At 31.2% G+C, this 20,879-nt stretch overlaps 1 protein-coding gene across 1 annotated transcript; it reads left to right on the forward strand.

The window, feature by feature from the left end:
* Positions 1-3,040: 3,040 nt before the first annotated feature.
* On the forward strand, positions 3,041-15,156 carry LOC133322330 (uncharacterized). Its single transcript, XM_061531323.1, has 3 exons — positions 3,041-3,783; positions 13,674-14,389; positions 14,715-15,156. The coding sequence occupies exons 1-3, from the start codon at positions 3,073-3,075 to the stop codon at positions 15,154-15,156; spliced, it is 1,869 nt and encodes a 622-aa protein (XP_061387307.1). The 5' UTR covers positions 3,041-3,072.
* The last annotated feature ends 5,723 nt before the right edge of the window (positions 15,157-20,879 follow it).

A 20,879-nucleotide genomic window follows, 5' to 3' on the forward strand; every position in this document is an offset into this window, starting at 1 on the left:
TTAAAAATTAATGTCCCAAAATTAAAGCCTTATGGTTATTTACCTCGCTTCTGTTGTATGTTTGATCACTTTAAAAGCTTCGTCCACGAAATAAGATATTGAATATCGTACAATTCCCCCCATCCACATTTCACTTCCCCTTTCCCTTTTTATGTATTCCTTGCTGTCATTGTTTAATACAATTTGATTGGCCGATCAAATAAAACCTGTTCTAAATTTAATTAAACCACTTCATTTCATTGTCTCTATCGCTCTCCATCACTGTGAAGGATATGTCAAACCCATGACAATGTATCACATTACACTTGAGCATTGTGCGAGGGGAAAAATTGATAACCAACCTACCTTCTTCTTCCATATGAAATAAAATGTGGGTATTGTAACTTCCAGGAAATTAGTAATCGTTAATGTGGTTAAATTGGCAAGAAGTTTCGAATAACTACAGGAACTTCGACAAAAAGAAACCAATTCATTTGGAAAAAATTAAAGTTCAATACAAAAAAGTAGTGCAGTAAAAAATATCTTTCATAAAATGAACCAAATTACGCTGGTGCCTAAATGTCTTCTTCGGTTATTCCATTCCCTTTTTATTGTGTCATTCGATATTTGTATTTTTCGTTTTTTAAAGACAATGAAGACATCATGAAACCAACCACTTGAAACACTTGCCACTTGAACTACAAGGAACCACGGCTTCGTGCCAGAGTATTCATATCCATCAATGGCTTGTCGTTTTTGACATGTCTTTTCTATACAAACTTATAATGTGACATTTTGGGGTATACCTCTTGAAATTCAAATACGTTAATGTTTTTAATATTTTTTTTTTTTTTTTTTTTATAAAAATGAAAACTTTAATGTGTCTCATTGGTCCATTCTATTTCTACGCCCTCCTTCGGTTTTTCTTATTTCATTATTTTCTATTGAAAAACTCCCTACTCAATTGGTGTCTGTATGGCTTCAATTAATCCCCTGGGCATTTCATATTTTTGATTATAGACTTTAAATTTTCTTATTGGAGCCGGATACAGTGGTCCGGTTCTGGTTTCAATTTGTTCACAGGCCATTTTTTCATTAAGAAATCTAAAAAGAAATAAAAGTTATTCGATTTTTTTAATGTTGAGGTTATGTCCATGTTGCTTGACTTACTTTACATCATCTCGTGTCAGGGCCACACGTATGGTATAAAGTATTTCACATGTAAAACCCACCAATGTTATAATTCCAATGGGTATGACCTGGAAAATAGAAACGAAATATAAAACTTGGGCACATAAAATAGGAAATGGAAAATTTTGTTGGTGAATATTTATTAATTATACTGGGAATTTAATAAGGCAAATAAAAAATTGGTTAGTTGAACTGCTTGATTTTTTTTATTTTTGAGTAATTTTTCTTTAATTTTGCTGTAAAATATTTCATTTCTAATTTTCACTTTATTTTTGGGAATTAAATTGGTCTTAAAATGACAAATTTCTCTCCAAAATAAACAAATTACTCAACATTCCATCGTTTACGTTAGCTAGACGTTTACGTAACGTTAGAACTAATTACAATAACCCTACTTATCATTCACAAAAATAATTCTTTAGTCTCAATTTAGATTAGGCGAGTTTACTTGCGGCAAGTCTTTGTTTGTTGGTCTTGATTTAGATTAGGCGAGTTTACTTGCGGCAATTCTTATCGTTCTCTTTTGAACTTGCTTCATGCGTCTATACAAGGCAATTCGGTTTCAAAAAAAAATTTATTTGTTTCAAATAGTTTTTTTCACATTTAAATAAATATAAAATGTCAAAAAATACGAAATACACAAAACGAATTGCCAGAAAATTGTCGGTACGAGCAATTTTTTCCATTTCTATTCCCCTTGCCCCTCTCTCCTACAAACAAAGACTTGCCGCAAGTAAACTCGCCTAATCTAAATCAAGACTTGGAGAGAGGGGCAAGGGGTATAGAAATGAAAAAAAATTGCTCGTACCGACAATTTTCTGGCAATTCGTTTTGTGTATTTCGTATTTGTTGACATTTTTTATATATTTAAATGTGAAAAAACAACAAATAAAAAAATATTTTGGAAACCGAATTGCCTTGTATAGACGCATGGAGCAAGTTCAAAAGAGAACGATAAAAATTGCCGGAAGTAAACTCGCCTAATATAAATCAGGACTTATTTTCCCCTATCATTTCTCCATTTTGGTTACAAATTATCTCTATTTCTCTCAATTTAACTTCCAGCTCCTTAATTTTTCACTTTCTTTTTATTAAATTATCCCTTTGAACGGTGTTTCCATCCAATATCAATGAATTTCATTTTTACGTTAGTCACACGTTTACGTTACGTCTACACTAATCATTAGACCACTACTGTCACTCACACAGTACAGCTACTACAGTTATGTGCAACTCTGACATCTGTCACAAAAACCACTGACTGAGAGAATTACGCTTGCGCTCTTTGCTAGTCGCCATCAAAACAATCATTCGTTACTTTACTCTCGAAGGGATACGACGCAGGATTAGATCGTAGCAACAAGACAAAAGGAACGAATAAAAAAAATAAAACAAAAATAAAGAAATTGCATTAATTTTGCAAAAAATAATTTAAAGGAACACAAAATAAATAATAAAAACATTTTATACAAAAACAAATAAACCGTTAATAACAAAACCAAAGAGAACAAGAAAAAGCAAAATAAGGCAAAACCGTTGCATTACTTGATATAAAGAGTGTTAGTGAGTGTGTGTGTGCATACAAGTGATTTTCCTTTCGTTTGGTTTGTTTGTTTTTTTTTGCTTGTAACTTAGCAACCGGGCAAAATACGCCAATATCAAAAGCGCGTAGTTTTTGTTTATTTGAAGTTACTAACAAAACCAAGGAAATACGGACAGGACATTTGATTATTATTCAACATTTGGCATTGTGAAAAAATCAGAAAGAAAAGAAATTAGAGAAAAATTCCATTCAGTTACACATAACCTAGAAAACATTTTGTTTGTGATTTCTCCAATCATCATCACACTGTAAAAAGAGCGAAAACGCAAAAATCCATCACCATTCATTTACAACAGGAAATGCATGCTCTTAAAGAGGGAGCTACCATGTTACAACATCATCCAACATCCTTACCACCACCTATGGTACCACGTATTAAAGATGAACCAACACAAAATTTCTTTTATCCTCACAGCAATCCCATTGATAATGCTGCCGCAGCTGCTGCTGGCCTGGGCCTCATAGATCCACATCACAACCGTGAATTGCACAATGCCTTGGTGGCATCGATAAATGGTAATGTGGCTGCTGCCGTCAATGGTTCGCTAACAACATCGGCTGTATTAAAAAGTGCCTCGGTTGCTGCCGCCGCCGCCCAACAACAGCATCAGCAGCAGCAACAACAACAGCAAGCTAATACTAATACAGTATCTCAACAGCAGCAACAACAAAATCAACAGAACACCAACAACACAAATCAACAGCAACAACAACAGTCTCAGCAGCAGCAACAACAGCAAGGTTCACAGACCCAGCAACAACAGCAAGCTGGCAATAATCAATCCGGCAATATGGTCATCAATGGTGGTGCTTCCAATGATAAATATACATCATCGGGACGTTCCACACCCAGCAACAGTATCAATGGTTCAGCTGGTACAGATCCTGCCCCAGGCAAACTATTTGTTGGTGGCCTTAGCTGGCAAACATCAGCCGAAAAGCTCAAGGAATATTTTAATATGTTTGGCACTGTTACCGATGTTCTAATCATGAAGGATCCTGTTACCCAGGTAAGTGCAGCATTTGCTCCTCCTAAATATTATCATTATTGTTATACTTCCTTCTTTCCTTAATATTGCTTTACACATTTCTATAAATTACTGATTGCTGTCATTATTTTCTATAGCAAACAAACAAGCAAACAGCAATGCTTTATTTACTTTGATATCTTGTTTTTTTTCAATATTTTTCTTTTCGAGTCGCGTTTGTTATCAGGAAAACAACAAAACAAAATTTTAAACCGAATTTCAGTTTTCTTCATGATTTTCTTCTCTGTTGTTTGATTTTTTCACCTAGTCTCTTTGATGACAAGCAACAATCGTGTGTGTTTGACATGGTCTCGACAATGATACGTCATTCTTTTGCAGGCGGCATAACTAACAGCTATCTCTCTACGTTGTTATTTGTTGTTGTTCTTATTACTTTCATTCGTTTATTTATCAATTTATTATTTGTGTATGGTGGTCGCTTTATTTTTATTTTGTTATTGTTGTTGATTTTTCATTTATTTTCATTGAATTTTGTCGTCTGTTGTCCGTCTTTCCATTTGATTTTTTTAATTTTTTATTTTCTAATCATTATTTTTACCTTTACTCCATGATGATGAAGCCGCCCGACCACCTTTTAGAAGGAGATATACATCAGCTGCTCTTTTTCGGTTTATTGGAGTCTCTTCTCTGTTTGGTGTTGTTGTTGTTGTCATTGACAATATGTCACTGTTTGCCTTTGTCTTTGGGCCACTAATCACATACTCTCTCTGTTAGTCGTGTGTTTTCCCCTCTACCTGTGTACTTTCATGTGGTGCACTTAATCTCTCTGAGATCATTAATCTCTTGTTGAGGTAGAAATCATGACAATGACATTGTAGGTGACAGTTCTTAAGAAGAAGTTGTTTAATTTGGCTAAATGAAAAGAATTTCACCGAAAATTAAGTGTTTTATGGAGAAAAATGCAAAAATGAAGGACAAATATCGAAATTGGAAATAGAAACGATCAAATTTGAGTTGGGAAAAATTAATATTTGAAGAAGTTATTGGTAAAGTTAATTAATGTTTAATGAATTTGGCGCAATTGGCTGCTGTGACTTTGTAGTGACATTTATGCCAAAAATCTCTTTCTCTGAGAACATTACTGTCATATTGTGACAAAGCCTTGACAATGACTTGTAAATGACATTGACGGCATAGAAACAGCTGTTGGAAGTTGACCAAATGTGAAGGATTATTGAAAAAATTAAGTAATTTATTTTAAAAATCGGAACAAATATAAAAATAATATACAGAAGTGAACAAACTAGCAGTATAATAAAGACGAATTTCCAGACAATTATTCTCAAATGCATGCATTTCGTCAATGAGGTGAAGCATTGATAATTGCGGTCAGTATGGGACATTTGCATAAAAAAGTCTTCAAATAGAGAACGAATAAATTAATTATATTCAAGGATTATAGAATAAAATAGAATGTTGGCACATGACTTATAGATGGAAGGAAGTTATTATAATCGTAGGTATTTATTTTTTTAGTTTGAAATTTAATAACACATATTGATAAATTCCAGATATGAGCCGCGGAAGGGTTTTTCTTCCGATTGCTAATTTGAGTATTTATCACAGAAGGAATAAAAAAGAATTTAAAGAAATTTATCCGCAAATGTATGCATGTCGTCAATGAGGTGAAGCCTTGATAATTGCAGCCAGTATGGGACATTTGCATAAAAAATGCCCTCAAATAGAGAACGAATAAATTAATAATATTCAAGGATCATAGAATACACTAGAATGTTGGCACCTGACTTTTAGTTGATTATTACACAAGGAATTTATATTAAAACTTATGATTATAATCATAGGTAAATATTTTTTTAGATTGGAATTTAATAACACATATTCTTAAATTGCAGATATGAACCGCAGAAGGTTTTTCAGTTTGCTAATTTGAGTATTTATAACAGAAGGAAATATTTTAGAAACTAGCCCACAATATCCATATTTAGTATTGACATTACGAACAAAATCTCCCAAGCAAGCACTGTAACAAAAAAAAAAAATATTTTCTTGGCAGAGGTAAAACTTCTATAGTTAAATGTCAACAGATGAAAAAAAATATAAAAAAATCCATTTCCGTTTCAACAGAGGTACTAAACATCATCGTCACCGTCTGTTGCCACGTGTGTAAGGGTCAGTACCGTTTATGTTATTGTTGTTTTTGTTTAGTATTTAATTTAGTAATAAATTTCTACCAAATTTCAGACACAAGACGAAACACATGCTTCCAAAATTTCCAAAATATGTTTTAATAACAGGTGCTATTCTCAAAGAGCATGGGGCACTAAAATGTGTTTTTTAATATTGTTACTTAAACGCATCATTTAGCACGAGCTACACAAGGTAACCAATAAAAAAACCAAGCATGTTTCCCTTTTACCAAACCAACTTGCTGACTTTACAACAAGACAAAATTTATAAAAAAAAGTCAATAACGTTACCTGGTAATATTAAAACAGGATCGTGTTATTCATACACACACACAAACAGCCAAACTCACACGAACAACTGTTTAATAAGCGAAACGGCAGATGTTTGTTAAATATGAAAACAAAAAAGGACCAACCAAGCAATCTAGCACACTAAAACGGTGTGTATCCTGCTGCTGCTGTCAGACAGCCATCCATGCATCCAGTCAGCTAGCTCTTGTATGTGTAGCATAAAAGATCGCAAACTCAATTCAGGTTTTCATTTGAACTAAAATGAATTATGGTCGCGCACAGCTGTTCATATTTTTGCGTTTTGTTTTGCGTTTATACACAGGATTCTGTTATATTGTTGGCAATTTAACAAAAGGTAGTAAGGAGAATTGTATTGTGAATAGAGGTGGAACTGAGAGAGAATGAATTTATGTGATGCTTCCTCCTTATCATCCATTGTTTGGCAAACCAAACAAGGGTAGATGGTGACACCATTTATGAGAGCAGCCTTAAAACTCAATTCGATATAGGACACTTTTGACAAATGATCTAACGGATTGCTGTTTTTGTGTTCTCAAGGATTTTTTTTTTTTGCATTATTTGTTCTATGATTTTTATTTGCTTTGCTAATGCTTTTGTTTTTCTTTTCTATCCAACCAACCACCATGATGATAACGGGGAAAACAAGAATTTCGATTTTTTTTTTTGTTTTTCTATTTTCGAACTCTTAAGAAAATAACATCTTTGCCTAGAACGAAGAAATGTGATGAGGGTATCAAATGCAAATAATAAAATCTTAAAGGAAACAAAAATATGAAACCTTTTTTTGAAAACAAACAAAACAAAAGAATAGCGCAACTAGTCTGTAAGTTTCCCATGAGAAATTCAAACAAAGAAATTACAAAAACAACTATTTATTTAACTGTATTTTATTAGAGTATTTTGTATGTATATTCTTACTACCTCTAATTAAGCATAGCATACATTTCTTGTATATCCTGCTAAAATTTTATTCATAAAACAATAATAGAGAGAAAAAAAATAATTCAACTTTACTTCAATCGTCATCATGATCCATTACAACAACTCCTGGCAATTTACAAAATTGGTATATATCAACAAAGGCCAATACAAAAGGGGAAACCACTATGGTGGTGTGGCCTACAGGACACCAATTGTAAAGGACAAACCGCCAGGAATACAAATACAAAACTATAACAAAATGCACATAAAACTATTTATTGTGGACTTTCGGCGTACCTGGTGGCTGGCGGCTGCTGTTGCTGGCAAATATGTATGGCTGTATAATGGATGAATGTATAGAGCAGAGTAGTAACACATGGCAATCTGATAAACTAAATGGCGGCAAATAATGACAGCTGCTGCTCCTCCTCCTGTGCATGCAAACTGGTTACGAATGCTTGCCGATCGTTTGCTTTGTTTATGCAGTTCTATTGTTAATTATTTGTACAATGCACAACCATTAAACGAGAGGAGAAAGAACAAAACAAACAGAACATGCAACAGGATAACTGCCAAAGCCCTTTTTATGCACAAGGAACTTGGAGGAGCATAGTTTTATGCAAGCTGCAATTGATGTGTTTCCTTAAGAAATAAATGGATTTCCTGTTGTCCTTTATTGCGGTTCGTTGCCGCTCATCATACAGAAAAAAAATCCCCAAACAGCGCACATGCTACCAAGAACCATCAAAAATTCGTATGTTTTATTTTTCCTTCTTCAGTTATTTAAACAAAATATCACTTGCGTTACCATAGGTACTACTACCAATCCCATTATCTATCTTCATTATTATAAACATCATTACATTTTATTTGTTTTGTTGTTGTTTTTTCTTTGTATTTTTTCTTTCTCATTCGTACAATTTGTCGTATCGTATTGTATATCATCATCTTAAGTAATTATATATTTACAATATAGGTATATAGTATTTTCGTCGAATAATACAAACAAATTACAATAACATTTTCTCTTCTTTGTAAAGCATCAAAAAAACACAATATTTATAACATTAGCGTAATATTTTGAAATCCAAAAAGTCTATATAGTATTTCTTGCATTTATTATTATGTGAATCCATACTACGAACCTTGTACTCAGAAATTTTGCAAAATAGTTTTTTTCTTTAGAATAATGTAAAAACCTACTTTTAGGTGGGCTTCATTGTAATGATTTCTTCCCATGTATCTTGTTTACTTGAAAAAGTTAACAACCAGTGTCTTATAAGAGCTGCTACATATCTTATGGTGATTCGATATTTTAAATTGATATTGATAACAGTATATCTGAATATAAATATCATATTTCACATATGACGACGCTCCTTGTGATAATTGTATTGTTGGTAGTAGTGTTGATTGTAGTTTTAAATACTAATTTCGCTTTGTGGCAGCTCTAACGAATTTCTATACATTTTTATATATTTGTCTTCTTTTTGTTTTCGACCCTATAAAATCTTTTCCAAAATCTTACTTAACGAATTTCAATTTTTAGAACATGTCAGGTTTCGAAACAAATCAGCTTTCTGGTATTGTAACTCTATTATTTTAGATAGTATTTAGATATATGTGATGCTCCAAAAAGAGAGAAAAAACTAATGCAAAAATCATATCGTTTAGAGATTAATATTATTCAAATATTTTTCATATATATAAATATGTACAAAAAACGTATATGTAAGACTAACATTCTATGTTTGTAAAAAAAAAAACTTATTATTGTTAAAACAAAAGATTTATGTTCTTAGGGACATTACCCAAAAATAACCTAATATTTATATTTATTGTAAACTCTTCTCCCATTATATATTGTCATATGTATTCCCCCTATTGCGATCAAAGCAAACGAATGAACAAATATTTCTTTTGTAGTTCAAACTCCACTCCCCTATCTAACAGACAAATATCCTAAATAGTATCCTTAAAAAATATATATTTTATCATAATTTTTTTTTCTTAGTAGTTTATCTTTATTTCTATAGATTTAGATATGATCAATTTTTTATAATTCTTAACTATACAAAAATAGCTATTATAAATTTGAAAACAATTTTTAGAATAATTATAGCAGTTAGGTACAAACATTTGACAAATAGTGATCATTACTATTGCAAAACTGAATTCTGATCAGAATTCATCATCAGAGAGAGGATTGTATTTTGTTCTTCGTCCTCATATCAATTGTAATAGTTCATTGGCCTTCAGTACCCCATTTTTCCAATACACCACACTTTTGGTAATCGGAGGTATCACCTTAACTGAGGTTTGCATCGACAAATAATGAATTGTTTACTCAATTCTTCCTCAATAATTCCTATACTACCCTAATAGACTTTAATTTAGGATATCAAGTCGTAACGAAAGGTACCTAGCCGAATTAAATGTCTGGTGAGTTACCCTTGTGTAGAATCCCAAAGAAACCTTTCCAATATCTAGATTTTATGCATCATCGTTATAGTTGAGGAACAAAAGTCGATCATGAAATAGATTCCGTATCAGGAATTGGCAAAAAATCAGTTTTCAATATCGTGACTGTTAAACCGAATTGGATGAAATTTGGCACAGGTCATTTATTTGGTCCAAGGGCAAACCCTATTGAAATTGGGAAAAATCGGTTCAGATTTAGATATAGCTCCCATATATAGTTTCGTCCGATTTTAAGTTACTGAAGTTACTATAGGATAGAGTGTGTCAAGTTTCGTTGAAATCGCTTCAGATGTAGATATAGCTCCCATATAAAGTTTCGTTAGATTTTCAGTAAATGGTGCACCAAAGACACAAAAATTAGACGATTGGGACAAAATTTTGCAAAACCTTCTGAAGTTGCTATAGGATAACGTGTGTCAGGTTTCGTTGAAATCGGTTCAGATTTCCATATATCTCCCATATATATATTTTTGTCCGATATTAAGTAAATGATGCCCCAAAGACCCAAAGTTAGGCCGATTGGCACATAATTTTGCACAACGTACAGAAGTTACTATAGAATAAGGTGTGTCTAGTTACATTGTAGTCGGTTCAGATTTAGATATTTCGTCCGATTTTCATCAAACTCGTCATGTTTGTCAGATTGACACGAATTTTTCCACAACGTGCCAAAATTGAGCATAGACTGCAGACTAAGGGGTGTCTGATTGAGACTTGCTTCGAATCGATTTACATAATTTGTCCCATTTGCAACCAACGACTCTATATGTGTACAAATGAAATGTAGTATAGGTTGCAGAATGCCATGTTTATGGATTGATCCAACTCCGCTCACATTTAGATAAAAATCAAATATTTTAGTTCATCCAATTTCATGTTAATGGTCCTTCAAATATACCACGTCTGTTAGGATGCATCTGTTTAATATACCCAAACTGGTGAAGGGTTCCGTCCGACTTTACTACTTTCCTTACTGGTTTTTGTTATGTGGAAATATAGAGGTTAGAGAGAAATTGAGGTCTTGAAATTGACCTACATTAGGCACTTAGGCATTGTGATATTTTTTCCTATACGGAAAACAACCTTAGTTGAGAAATTAGTACCCAAGATCTATTTCGATACAACCTTTTTTTTGTTTTTCAAAAAATACATCGGTTGGGAACTGTGGTCTTCCTTCTTCTTTATATTAGAAGGGTTCTGTATACAAATCTACCCAATTTCATGGGCTTTCATAAATAAATGCCTTCCAAAGGTCTGCTAAATAGGAAGTTTCCTAGATGTAGAGTCTTTGTATAGAAACTATTGTAGGTAAATCTGGTATAGACTATCCCTATTGGTTCCGCCCCAATTGAACTTGCCTTAAAGTGCATTTTATTGCAAAGAAAGAATTAGAAATTTAACATAAAAAACAAAAAAAATATTGGTAAAATAACAATCGAAAAATATTGTGTATGCTGAATATATGTGATTTTTCTTGAATACTAATTAAAGTAATACTTATAGACCCCTTTACACAATTATAAAACTCCTAAAAGTATACTTTATTTTTAGAACTAATTAAAATATTTATTAACTTGTAATTTGTAAAAAAATCCAATATGTAGTATAAGATTTATTTGAAACAATATCCGTAAAGAATTATTATTTATCAATCATTTATATATATCAAACGTATTGTTAATCATTATATACAACTTGAAACATAAGCAATTTGTGTACAACACAGAATCGTAACAATTTTCTAACCCAACATGGCAAAACATATGTATATCTCATAGGCGGCTAACCAACAAAAAAAAAGTATTTTAATATAGATTATATATAAGACATAAAAATTTTAATAACATTATAATAGATATATATTTAGTTTTGTAATAGATTATATTAAGCCAAACAACAAATGTATAAAAAAATACGAGAAAAAAAAACAATGCAGAAAACTAGTTGCGTTCTTAAATACTTGGTATACATTTCTTTTATTAGTTGTAAAATCTCACTGAACAGGAATTTCTAATATTTGTGGTAAAGAAAACTGTTTTTGAAATTGTTTTAGAAATCCCCTCCTCTCTTCTCTAATCCCCAAATGTTGTTTGTTGTATAAAAAAAATAGGAAGAAATATTTATAAAGTATGTCGTTGCTGTAAATAAAAGTGTGAATTCATTTTTTTATTTACAAAAAAAAAAAAAAAAAAAAAAATATGTGTGTGATTCTAATACATTTTGAAAAACAAACAAGTATTTTTAGATGTTTTTCTATTAGAATTAAAAAAATCTTGTTAACCAAATAGCCTTTGCTTTAGTTAATAAAATCATATAAATTTTTGATTTTATTTATTTTTTGTTTTTGGTTTTAATTTTTTTTTGTGTGAAGTTTTTCTTAAAAATTCATTTTTTAGTAAATATTAAAAATTTGTAAGAAAAAATTTATATTTGCAGAACTTTGAATTAACAACACCCCTACAGACATACATACGTCGTCATATCCATAATTTAAAAGTTGTGTGATATATGTAGTCATTATTCCATACTTAATTATGGAATATAAACGTTTTTTAGTATAGAAATCTTTGGGCTATACACTATCAAAATTCCTATACGTTGTTGTGTAATACACAACAATTTGAATCACAACTGTAGGCCTATTCTGTAACTTTTAACAACATTCGATATTGTTTAATTTTCTTTTGTTATTGTAAAAACACCAAAAAAAACAAATGCATTTTTTGTAAAATAAACAATGTCGAATATTGTTAAAAATTTACAGAATAGGCCTACAGGTGTAATTTTGTTGTTCTTCGTTATATTTATTAAATCAAAATTATAGACAAAACAAAAATATTGTTTCATATCTGAGTAAAAAAAAAATGTAAATAATTCTCCTAATTTTCTAACTAATTTTTAATGAATATATTTATTATTGCTTACACAAACAGTTGCTAATCTGAAGCAAAAACAAAAAGAAAAAATCTATATATAGCCAACTTAACAATTTTGTTGTAGTATTTTTGAAGAATTGAATTAGCAAAAATACCAAAACCAAAAATTCATATACAAAATTAATTATTAGATAAATTACATTTGTATTTGTAAAACTCTCTATTTTTTTTCTATCTCTCTCAGTTGTATTAATCAGTTCAAACATATACATATAAAGCTTGTTAGTTTTGGAAAGAAAAAAAACTCAACAAATACAATTTACACTGGCCAAATAAAAATTATATATGAGTACTTATTAACTCTTTTGCCAATTAGCTATCAACATCATACTACTACAGCATTATCATTTTCACATGTAATTCTGAGGATATTGGATTTAAATTCATGTTTAATAATGTCAAAGCTATATCCTGATTTCAACAGGCAGACACTTTTAAATTGAATTAGAATTTTATTTAAAAAAAGCTTGCAACTTTTAGGATTCTAATGCCAAATTAATGTATTGTATTTAAAAAATTAGGCAGATATACCTTTTCTGGCGCCCAAATGTTTGCAATTTCTCCATAGAGAATACCATCTCATATTAACAATTTGTAATTGAAATTTGGACAAAAAAGGAAATCCTTCATTGAATTACATATGAAAATGATCAAAAAATACACCAACCATTCTACAATCAATACTTTATTGTGATGTACATGTAATAATAACATAGGATTTTCTAATGTAAAACAACAAAAAATCTTAATTGTCATTGGTTTATTTCTCTCTCTGTTTGATTTTTTTTTATTGATTTAATTTGTTTATTATAAAAAAAAAACAAAAAAATGTTACTTTATATATATATTCAAAAGAGAAAACAGAAAACAACAACATATTTAGTAAACAAAAACAAGTTTAGAGTTGATTAAAAAGAAATATACTTTGTCAAAATATCAGTTTTGTGTAGTAATGTAATGTAAAATACCTAATTCTAAAAAAAAAACATTTTTTTTTAAATTTCAATACAATAATTCCATTTTCTTTCTCTCAAAATGTCTCTCCCAACAACAGCGTAGTCGCGGTTTTGGCTTCATAACATTCCAAGAACCTTGCAGTGTTGACAAGGTTCTCAAAGTGCCCATACACACATTGGATGGCAAGAAAATCGATCCCAAACATGCCACACCCAAAAATCGCCCACGACAATCGAATAAAACCAAGAAAATCTTTGTTGGTGGTGTCTCTCAGGACACCTCGGCCGATGAGGTTAAAGCCTATTTCAATCAATTCGGCACAGTTGAGGAGACAGTCATGCTAATGGATCAACAGACAAAACGTCATCGTGGTTTCGGTTTTGTCACCTTCGAAAATGAAGATGTTGTCGATCGTGTGTGTGAAATACATTTCCATACCATTAAAAATAAGAAAGTGGAATGTAAAAAGGCACAACCCAAAGAGGCGGTAACACCCGCAGCTCAGCTATTACAGAAACGTATTATGTTGGGTACATTGGGTGTACCAATACCGACTGGTCCAGGACAGTTGTTGAGTGCCCGGACAGCAGCCGGCGTTCAGGCTATGAATCAATTTGCCATTTTACCCAGCCCAGCCCAGTTACAATTGCATGCTGCTTCAGGTGCAGCCGCATCGGCCGCAGCTGCCCAACAGGCAGCACTCATTTCACAAAATCCTTTCCAAGTACAAAATGCCGCAGCCGCTGTGGCAGCTAATCAGAGCAGTTTTGGTAAATTGTTATCGACATATCCTCAAGCATTACATAGTGTGCGGTAAGTCTAAATGATTGTCAAAAATATAATTTATTTTGTGATAATTAGGAAATAAGCCTTGAAGTATGCAATATTTTTTTAAATATTAAAAATAGTTTTTGTTGTAGAAAAAATATAATAAATATTTTATAAAAAATATTGCATACAAATATTATATTATTATAAACATTTTTTTTTATTTATTTGAAAATATTTTATAAAAAAAAGATATTATATAACAAAAATATTTCATAAAAAAATGAAATATTTTTTATACAAATTAAAACTTTATTTTATTTTTATTAGCCGATTTATTAATTATTTCCTTTTTTCTTTTCTATTACAGTTATTCACCCTATCCCATACCCGCCACAGCAGCCGCCGCTACTGCCCTGGCTCAGGCTCAACAACAACACCATCATCATCAACAACAACAGGCAGTGGCCGTTCATCAACATCAACAACAACAGAATGCAGCCGCCGCTGCTGCCCAACAACATACAGCGGCCAGTAATTCGGCGGCCGTAGCAGCTGCCACACAAGCTCACAATGCGGCATTGCATGCCGCTGCCGCCGGAACACAACCTGCCAGTGCTGGTCATGGTACTACAACTGTAACAAATCCCTTAGCCGCTGCAGCGGCTCAACAAGCCGCCTTGGTAGCCTCAACAAATCCCTTGAATGCCGCCACCAATCCATATCAAAGCTATGCCTTAACAAATGTTGATATGTCAAGTTTTCAGGGTGTGGACTGGAGTTCAGTGTATGGCATGGGAATGTATGTTTAAAAGAAGTGCGAGTGAAAGGCAGCAGTCGGCGGTCGTGTACCACAACACATCCCAGATCTTCAATTCACCTAACTCTGCTATATACGTTTTTTTTCTTCCTGCAAATACTCTTGGAAAGCCTGGCTTCCTTCTACTCCTTTAAATTTTCTTTTGCTTCCTTTTAAGGGGAGGGAAAACTGGGCTTTTAAAAGAAACTTGTTATGTGTTTATTCTATTATATCTTTAAAATTAAAAACTCTTTTTCTTTCTTTGCTAAAAAATATTTAATTTATATTGAAAAAAAAGAAGCAAAATCAAAGAAAACAAAACAAATAATTTGTAAAATATCATCGCCACTCGTCGTTTCAAATTTCTTCTTATTTAGATTTAGTTTGTTTAGTTGTTAAGGTAATGCCTAAGCATTTTAGTTATTTAAAAACAAGAAATCTTTATTGAAAATGAAAAACAACCACTACTATTAGCTACATACATACATAAACAAAGAAAATGAAAGGCAAAACAACTCGAATTGTTTTATGTATATTAAACAAAAAAAGAAAACAAAAACAAAAAACAGAATTGAATACATTGAACTACGAAAAAAGCAAAACAAACGAAAAAAGACAATGATTATTAAATTAAAAACAATTAAATATATAATTTAGTTATTTAAAAGCAAAACACAGCATGTTATATTGGTAAAATGAAAGTTCCCTAATTTGAAAACATGCTAAAAGAAAAAAAACAAACTCCCACTATTTTTAAATTTAAGGAACCCCCCTACAAAGCATTAAAAAGAAACAAACCCCTGAATTCAATTATTTTTAAGTAATCTATTGAATTAAAAAAAAAAAACAAATAAAACAAACAAAAACAATGAAAAACAAAAATCGTGAATATAAATCATTATTTTAAACAAACAAAAACATCGTTGAGAAACATCATCATCGTGAAACAGAAATCCATTAAAACAAAAAAGAAAAAAAAAAACAAATCTTCTAAACCACCGATTCTGATTGCGTTTAATTTTTAAAATAATTACAAAAAATACATTAACACAGTAAACATTATCTTGGTCACAATGACCACCAGAATGTTGATTTTCTCTCATAAAATATTTCTTCTGTTCTTGTTCTATATATAGATTTTTCAAAATATATATTTTTTCATTTAAAATTCTAACTCTCTTCAGTCTGTTCAAATTTTTCAAAATACTAAACAAGTTGGATTTTCTTATAATTATAATTTATAATAATAATTGCCCATGTTAAAATAACATACCAAAGAAATAAATATTATTTCCTTTAAATGAAAATTGTTTTTTTCAAAAAATCTTTAAACTCAATTTGTTTTTCTTCGTAAAAGAGAATATCAGAACGAATCATGGTGGATGGATGGATCAATTTCCAAATTTAAAATTGAATTCTTCAGCGAGAAATAAAAATCAGAATTTGTAAGGTCATAATAAAGTAGATATTCCTAGATTCCAGAAAGTTTTGTTCAAATAGAAATTTCAGGTGATCATTTGAATGGACAAAAGCTGCTATGTTTTCAATAGAAAATGCATGTGGGTTTCTATAACAAATAAGAGACTTTTTGTGAAGATTTTTAATTGAATTTTTTATAAGAAAACCTGATTGCCATCTTAAAAGTATACCAATTGGTATCTCTGTATAATAATGATTTAATGGTTTCCTGGTCTGTTATTATAACAGCGATATCTTGGGGACCTCTTTCATTAGTAAATTAAGAAAACTACCGGTTGATGTTCTAGAAAACCATATTTTTGGTTCTTAATTTGTAAACATCCCTTATTTGATGACTTGTCTTCCGAATGTCTTTAAATTGCCAGAAAAATACAATGAAATTCAGGGAGGAGACAACTGAGCCTTGTCTCGTGTAATGTGCTCTCTGGGCTCTTGATAAACTTTCGAAGAATGTTATATGGAGATTCGCAGTTCGATTTAAAAATACCCATAGAAGAATATTTTACAATGGAATATCTTCAGCCTTATTCTGGATGTCAATTCCACGTGAATTTACTCGCTCTTCCCCTTCGTCTTATTCTGAACAACATTTTTGTGTGAATTTTTTCGCATTCTCGCTTTTGCCTTATTCTGAATGAAGTTCGAAAGCGAAAAAATCCGCTTTGGGGAAAAATTAGGTATTCTGGATTACAGGGAGTAGGAGAATGAGATGAAATTTTGTGCGAAATTTTTCGCTAATAAATTCAAAGTGAGTTGACTACAAAAACATAAGTAATAAATATTTTATGAAAAATATTAACACAATACTTATTCTATGACGATTTAGAATATTATAAATGATAGTAAGCAAATATTTATCTGGAAAACAGCAAATAAAATGCCTTTGGAAATCCTATTGATAATGATGCATGCTGAACCAAATATTGCCAAGGAATGTCTAAAGGTAATAATGAATATTTAAGTCGAGTTTGATGCATTTTGGAGGCGAAAAACAGACATTTTGGGTGAGGATCTGTCTCTCAAGAAAAAAATTATAGAAAAACCAAATTTGCCTAATGAGCCGCTTAACAGTGGAAAACTTAGATAAAGATTATGAAACAACACAAAAAAAAAACTACAAAAAATATTTTTTTTTCAAAATTATCGTTGGTGTGGTTTTATATTTGTCGGGATCGGGATCGGTGTTGAGAGTTTCTCTCTGTCTCAGTGGTAAATTGTGAATTGTGTTGGAAAACATTACCAAAGGTAGGAACAAAAATGTACGAAAAGGTACCTAAAATTCTACTTCAAATGATAATTATCGAGAAATATTGGCCAATATTTATACCAGTTATTTGCATAAATAATATATGTATAAGTAAGTATTTTTATTGAGACTTTCTTTTATATGTTATAATTTAAGCGTAAATGTATTCACGTTTACGTCAATTCGTACATTTTGTGAACAAAAAGTACGCTTGTTACAAAATTAAAAATAGCGCAACTCTAATTACTCTCTCAAGAGAGAGAAACTCTCAACACCGATCCCGATCCCGACAAATATAAAACCACACTTAGCATTATTTGAAGGAAGAAATAAAGGAGTAGGAGCATAACAGGCCACTTTAAGAATTTGGAGAGATAAAATATCGAAATTAAAAAAAAGGCACACAATTATGTGCCTGTGTTTTTTCCATCATAAAAAAATGTTCTTTTATTTGTAATCTATTGTATGTAGTTGTTGTACCAAAATGCATCAAAACAATGAACAGCTGTTTCACATGTCATATTGTAGGTTGCCATATTTTCAAACTTCAATTAATTTTCTTTTAATTGCAAAGCATTTATACAGCTAATTCTTGATATTTCACATTTGTGTTGTTATAAAGTTTAAACAACAATAACAAGTAACAATTTTTAATAGAATAATCAATAAATAAAGTTTTGAAAAATATTACACAATTAAATTACAATGGGGCAACATACATTGCAACTTAAATTACAATATGGCAACATACATTACAACTTAAATTATAATATGGCAACACGAATCTTTTTTTCAACCACCATTTTCGAAAACTCGAATCCGCATCTCGCATTTTTTGCGTCTCCCTATTCATTCAGAATAAGGCGAGAATGTGAAAGCGAAAATTTTTGTACATGCGAGATATCTCCCATCGAATATCCAGAATAAGGCTGCTTGTAAAGGAATTCTATAGAAGACCTTGAATATTTGAAGGGCCCTAGGACTCTAGAAGAATATTAATTAGAGAAGGTAAACGTAAACCATCCTCTCGTTTTCAAACTGTCAGGTCGAAGATGTGTTCTGTTAAGGTTTATTCTCCATTTGGGGGACAGACATCAGTTGGTATATAACTTGTGCTACCTAAGGAGAAGTTGACCTTCACATATTTACCAACATCTGATAGTAATTGGAATCAATCATATTTTAATTGTAACCACTCTGATTCTAATTGGAATCACTTTGCTTTCAATTTGGAATCACAAAAATGTTAAGGGATTACATGGTCTACTAATATTTGGATCTATATTAGGTAGGTAGCTGGATTTTAAATCCACTTCCATTGCTGGGCACGGTATCGTAAGTTAATCTGTTTTAGTGGCCTTCTTGACATTAAAAATAATATTAGATAGACCAATTCCTGTAGAAAAAATTTCTCACAGAAATATTTAGTATTGGAATACCGTTCTGACCATTCTGGTATATAGAATTAGCAGGTTTTATGAAATTTCATTTACAGAGCTCATAAAAATAGAAGAGCCGTTAAAAAATATAGAAGAGGGATGATCCCATCACATTTGATAAGTATCCCTATTGTTGTTGTTGGCAACATTTAAGGCACTCTATATTCTCGTTTGGCTAGAGACCTTTTCGAAATAGATTGCTACTAATCATAGGATGTTTGGTATTGAAAATTGTGTATATCGGTCCACGTTTTAGTATAGTCCTGATATAACGTTACTTCCAAATATTCGATATTATGCGGTTTTTTGACATGTTTTTTCAACAGAATTGGCTGTAATTTGCTACGTTTGGTTCTCATTGCGCATCAAATCTTCCTACTGAAAAATATCAATATTTGTACACCTTTTATGGAAACCGGCATTACTTACTTCCAAATATTCGATATTATGCGGTTTTTTGACATGTTTTTTCAACAGAATTGGCTGTAATTTGCTACGTTTGGTTCTCATTGCGCATCAAATCTTCCTACTGAAAAATATCAATATTTGTACACCTTTTATGGAAACCGGCATTAACGATACACCCCACGTGTTTCAAACAATTTGGGAAAAAATTTAATATTTTGGATTCTTATTGAGTAGAAAATGTCCTTATCAAAAATTATCAACATTGACCCATGTTTCCGGATGGCCCCCATATAATGGTAATTCCCATTATTCGGCATTTTGGGTACGTTTTTTAACCGAATTGGCTCTGATTTACTTTTTCTGGTTGTTCTTACTATACATGATCAATATTGGTTCAGGAATTAGGATTAGGGAATGCCCTATAATACGCTACGTTTCAAATTTTGGTTTTGGGGAGCTTGGAGACATGCCTCAACCAAATTAGCTTTAGTTTTATATTTTGGATTCTCATTGAGTAGAAAATCTCCCCACAAAAAATGATCAATATTGGGGAAAGTTTTCGGACCAAAAATGGTAGAACCATTATTTCGAATTTTGGTGGGTTTGACATGGTTTTAAAGCGAATTCGATTCACGATCGACTTAAGGAATTTTGAAGGGAATTTTTAAGGTATAAAAAGTTCAATCCGGCCGAACATAACGACGTTTTTATTTAATTTTATTGGCTTCTTTCTCATCGATAAAATTAAGTCTGAATGTAGAATATTCCTGAAAAAAGAATTAATTTTTTTAAATATATTTTGGAGGAAAATTGCCATGAAGGATGTTGTTCCAAATCTGCTTTATAGCAGGCTCATTTGCTAGACAGGACAGTTCTGATATTCTCTTATAAAAAATTATTTTCTTAAAATTTATTTATTTTTTCACATTGATTGTCATTCTAATAATAGGGCAATTGAAAAGATTATAAAATTAAATATGAATTTACTATTTTTTCCATTAAAACATTTTTTTAATTATTTAAAGAAAAAATGTCATACCATGAAACTTGCCATTAATTTTTTTGTTTATTTTAAAGAAAAATCTTGCTAACAAATTTGATTGGAATAAACTATGATTTCATTAAAAAACACGATACTCATTTACATTAATAATATACAAATAA

Source organism: Musca vetustissima, unplaced genomic scaffold (genome assembly GCF_032173495.1).
Source record: "Musca vetustissima isolate MV318-11 ecotype Yass unplaced genomic scaffold, APGP_CSIRO_Mvet_v1 utg47310, whole genome shotgun sequence".
NCBI lineage: Eukaryota > Metazoa > Arthropoda > Insecta > Diptera > Muscidae > Musca > Musca vetustissima.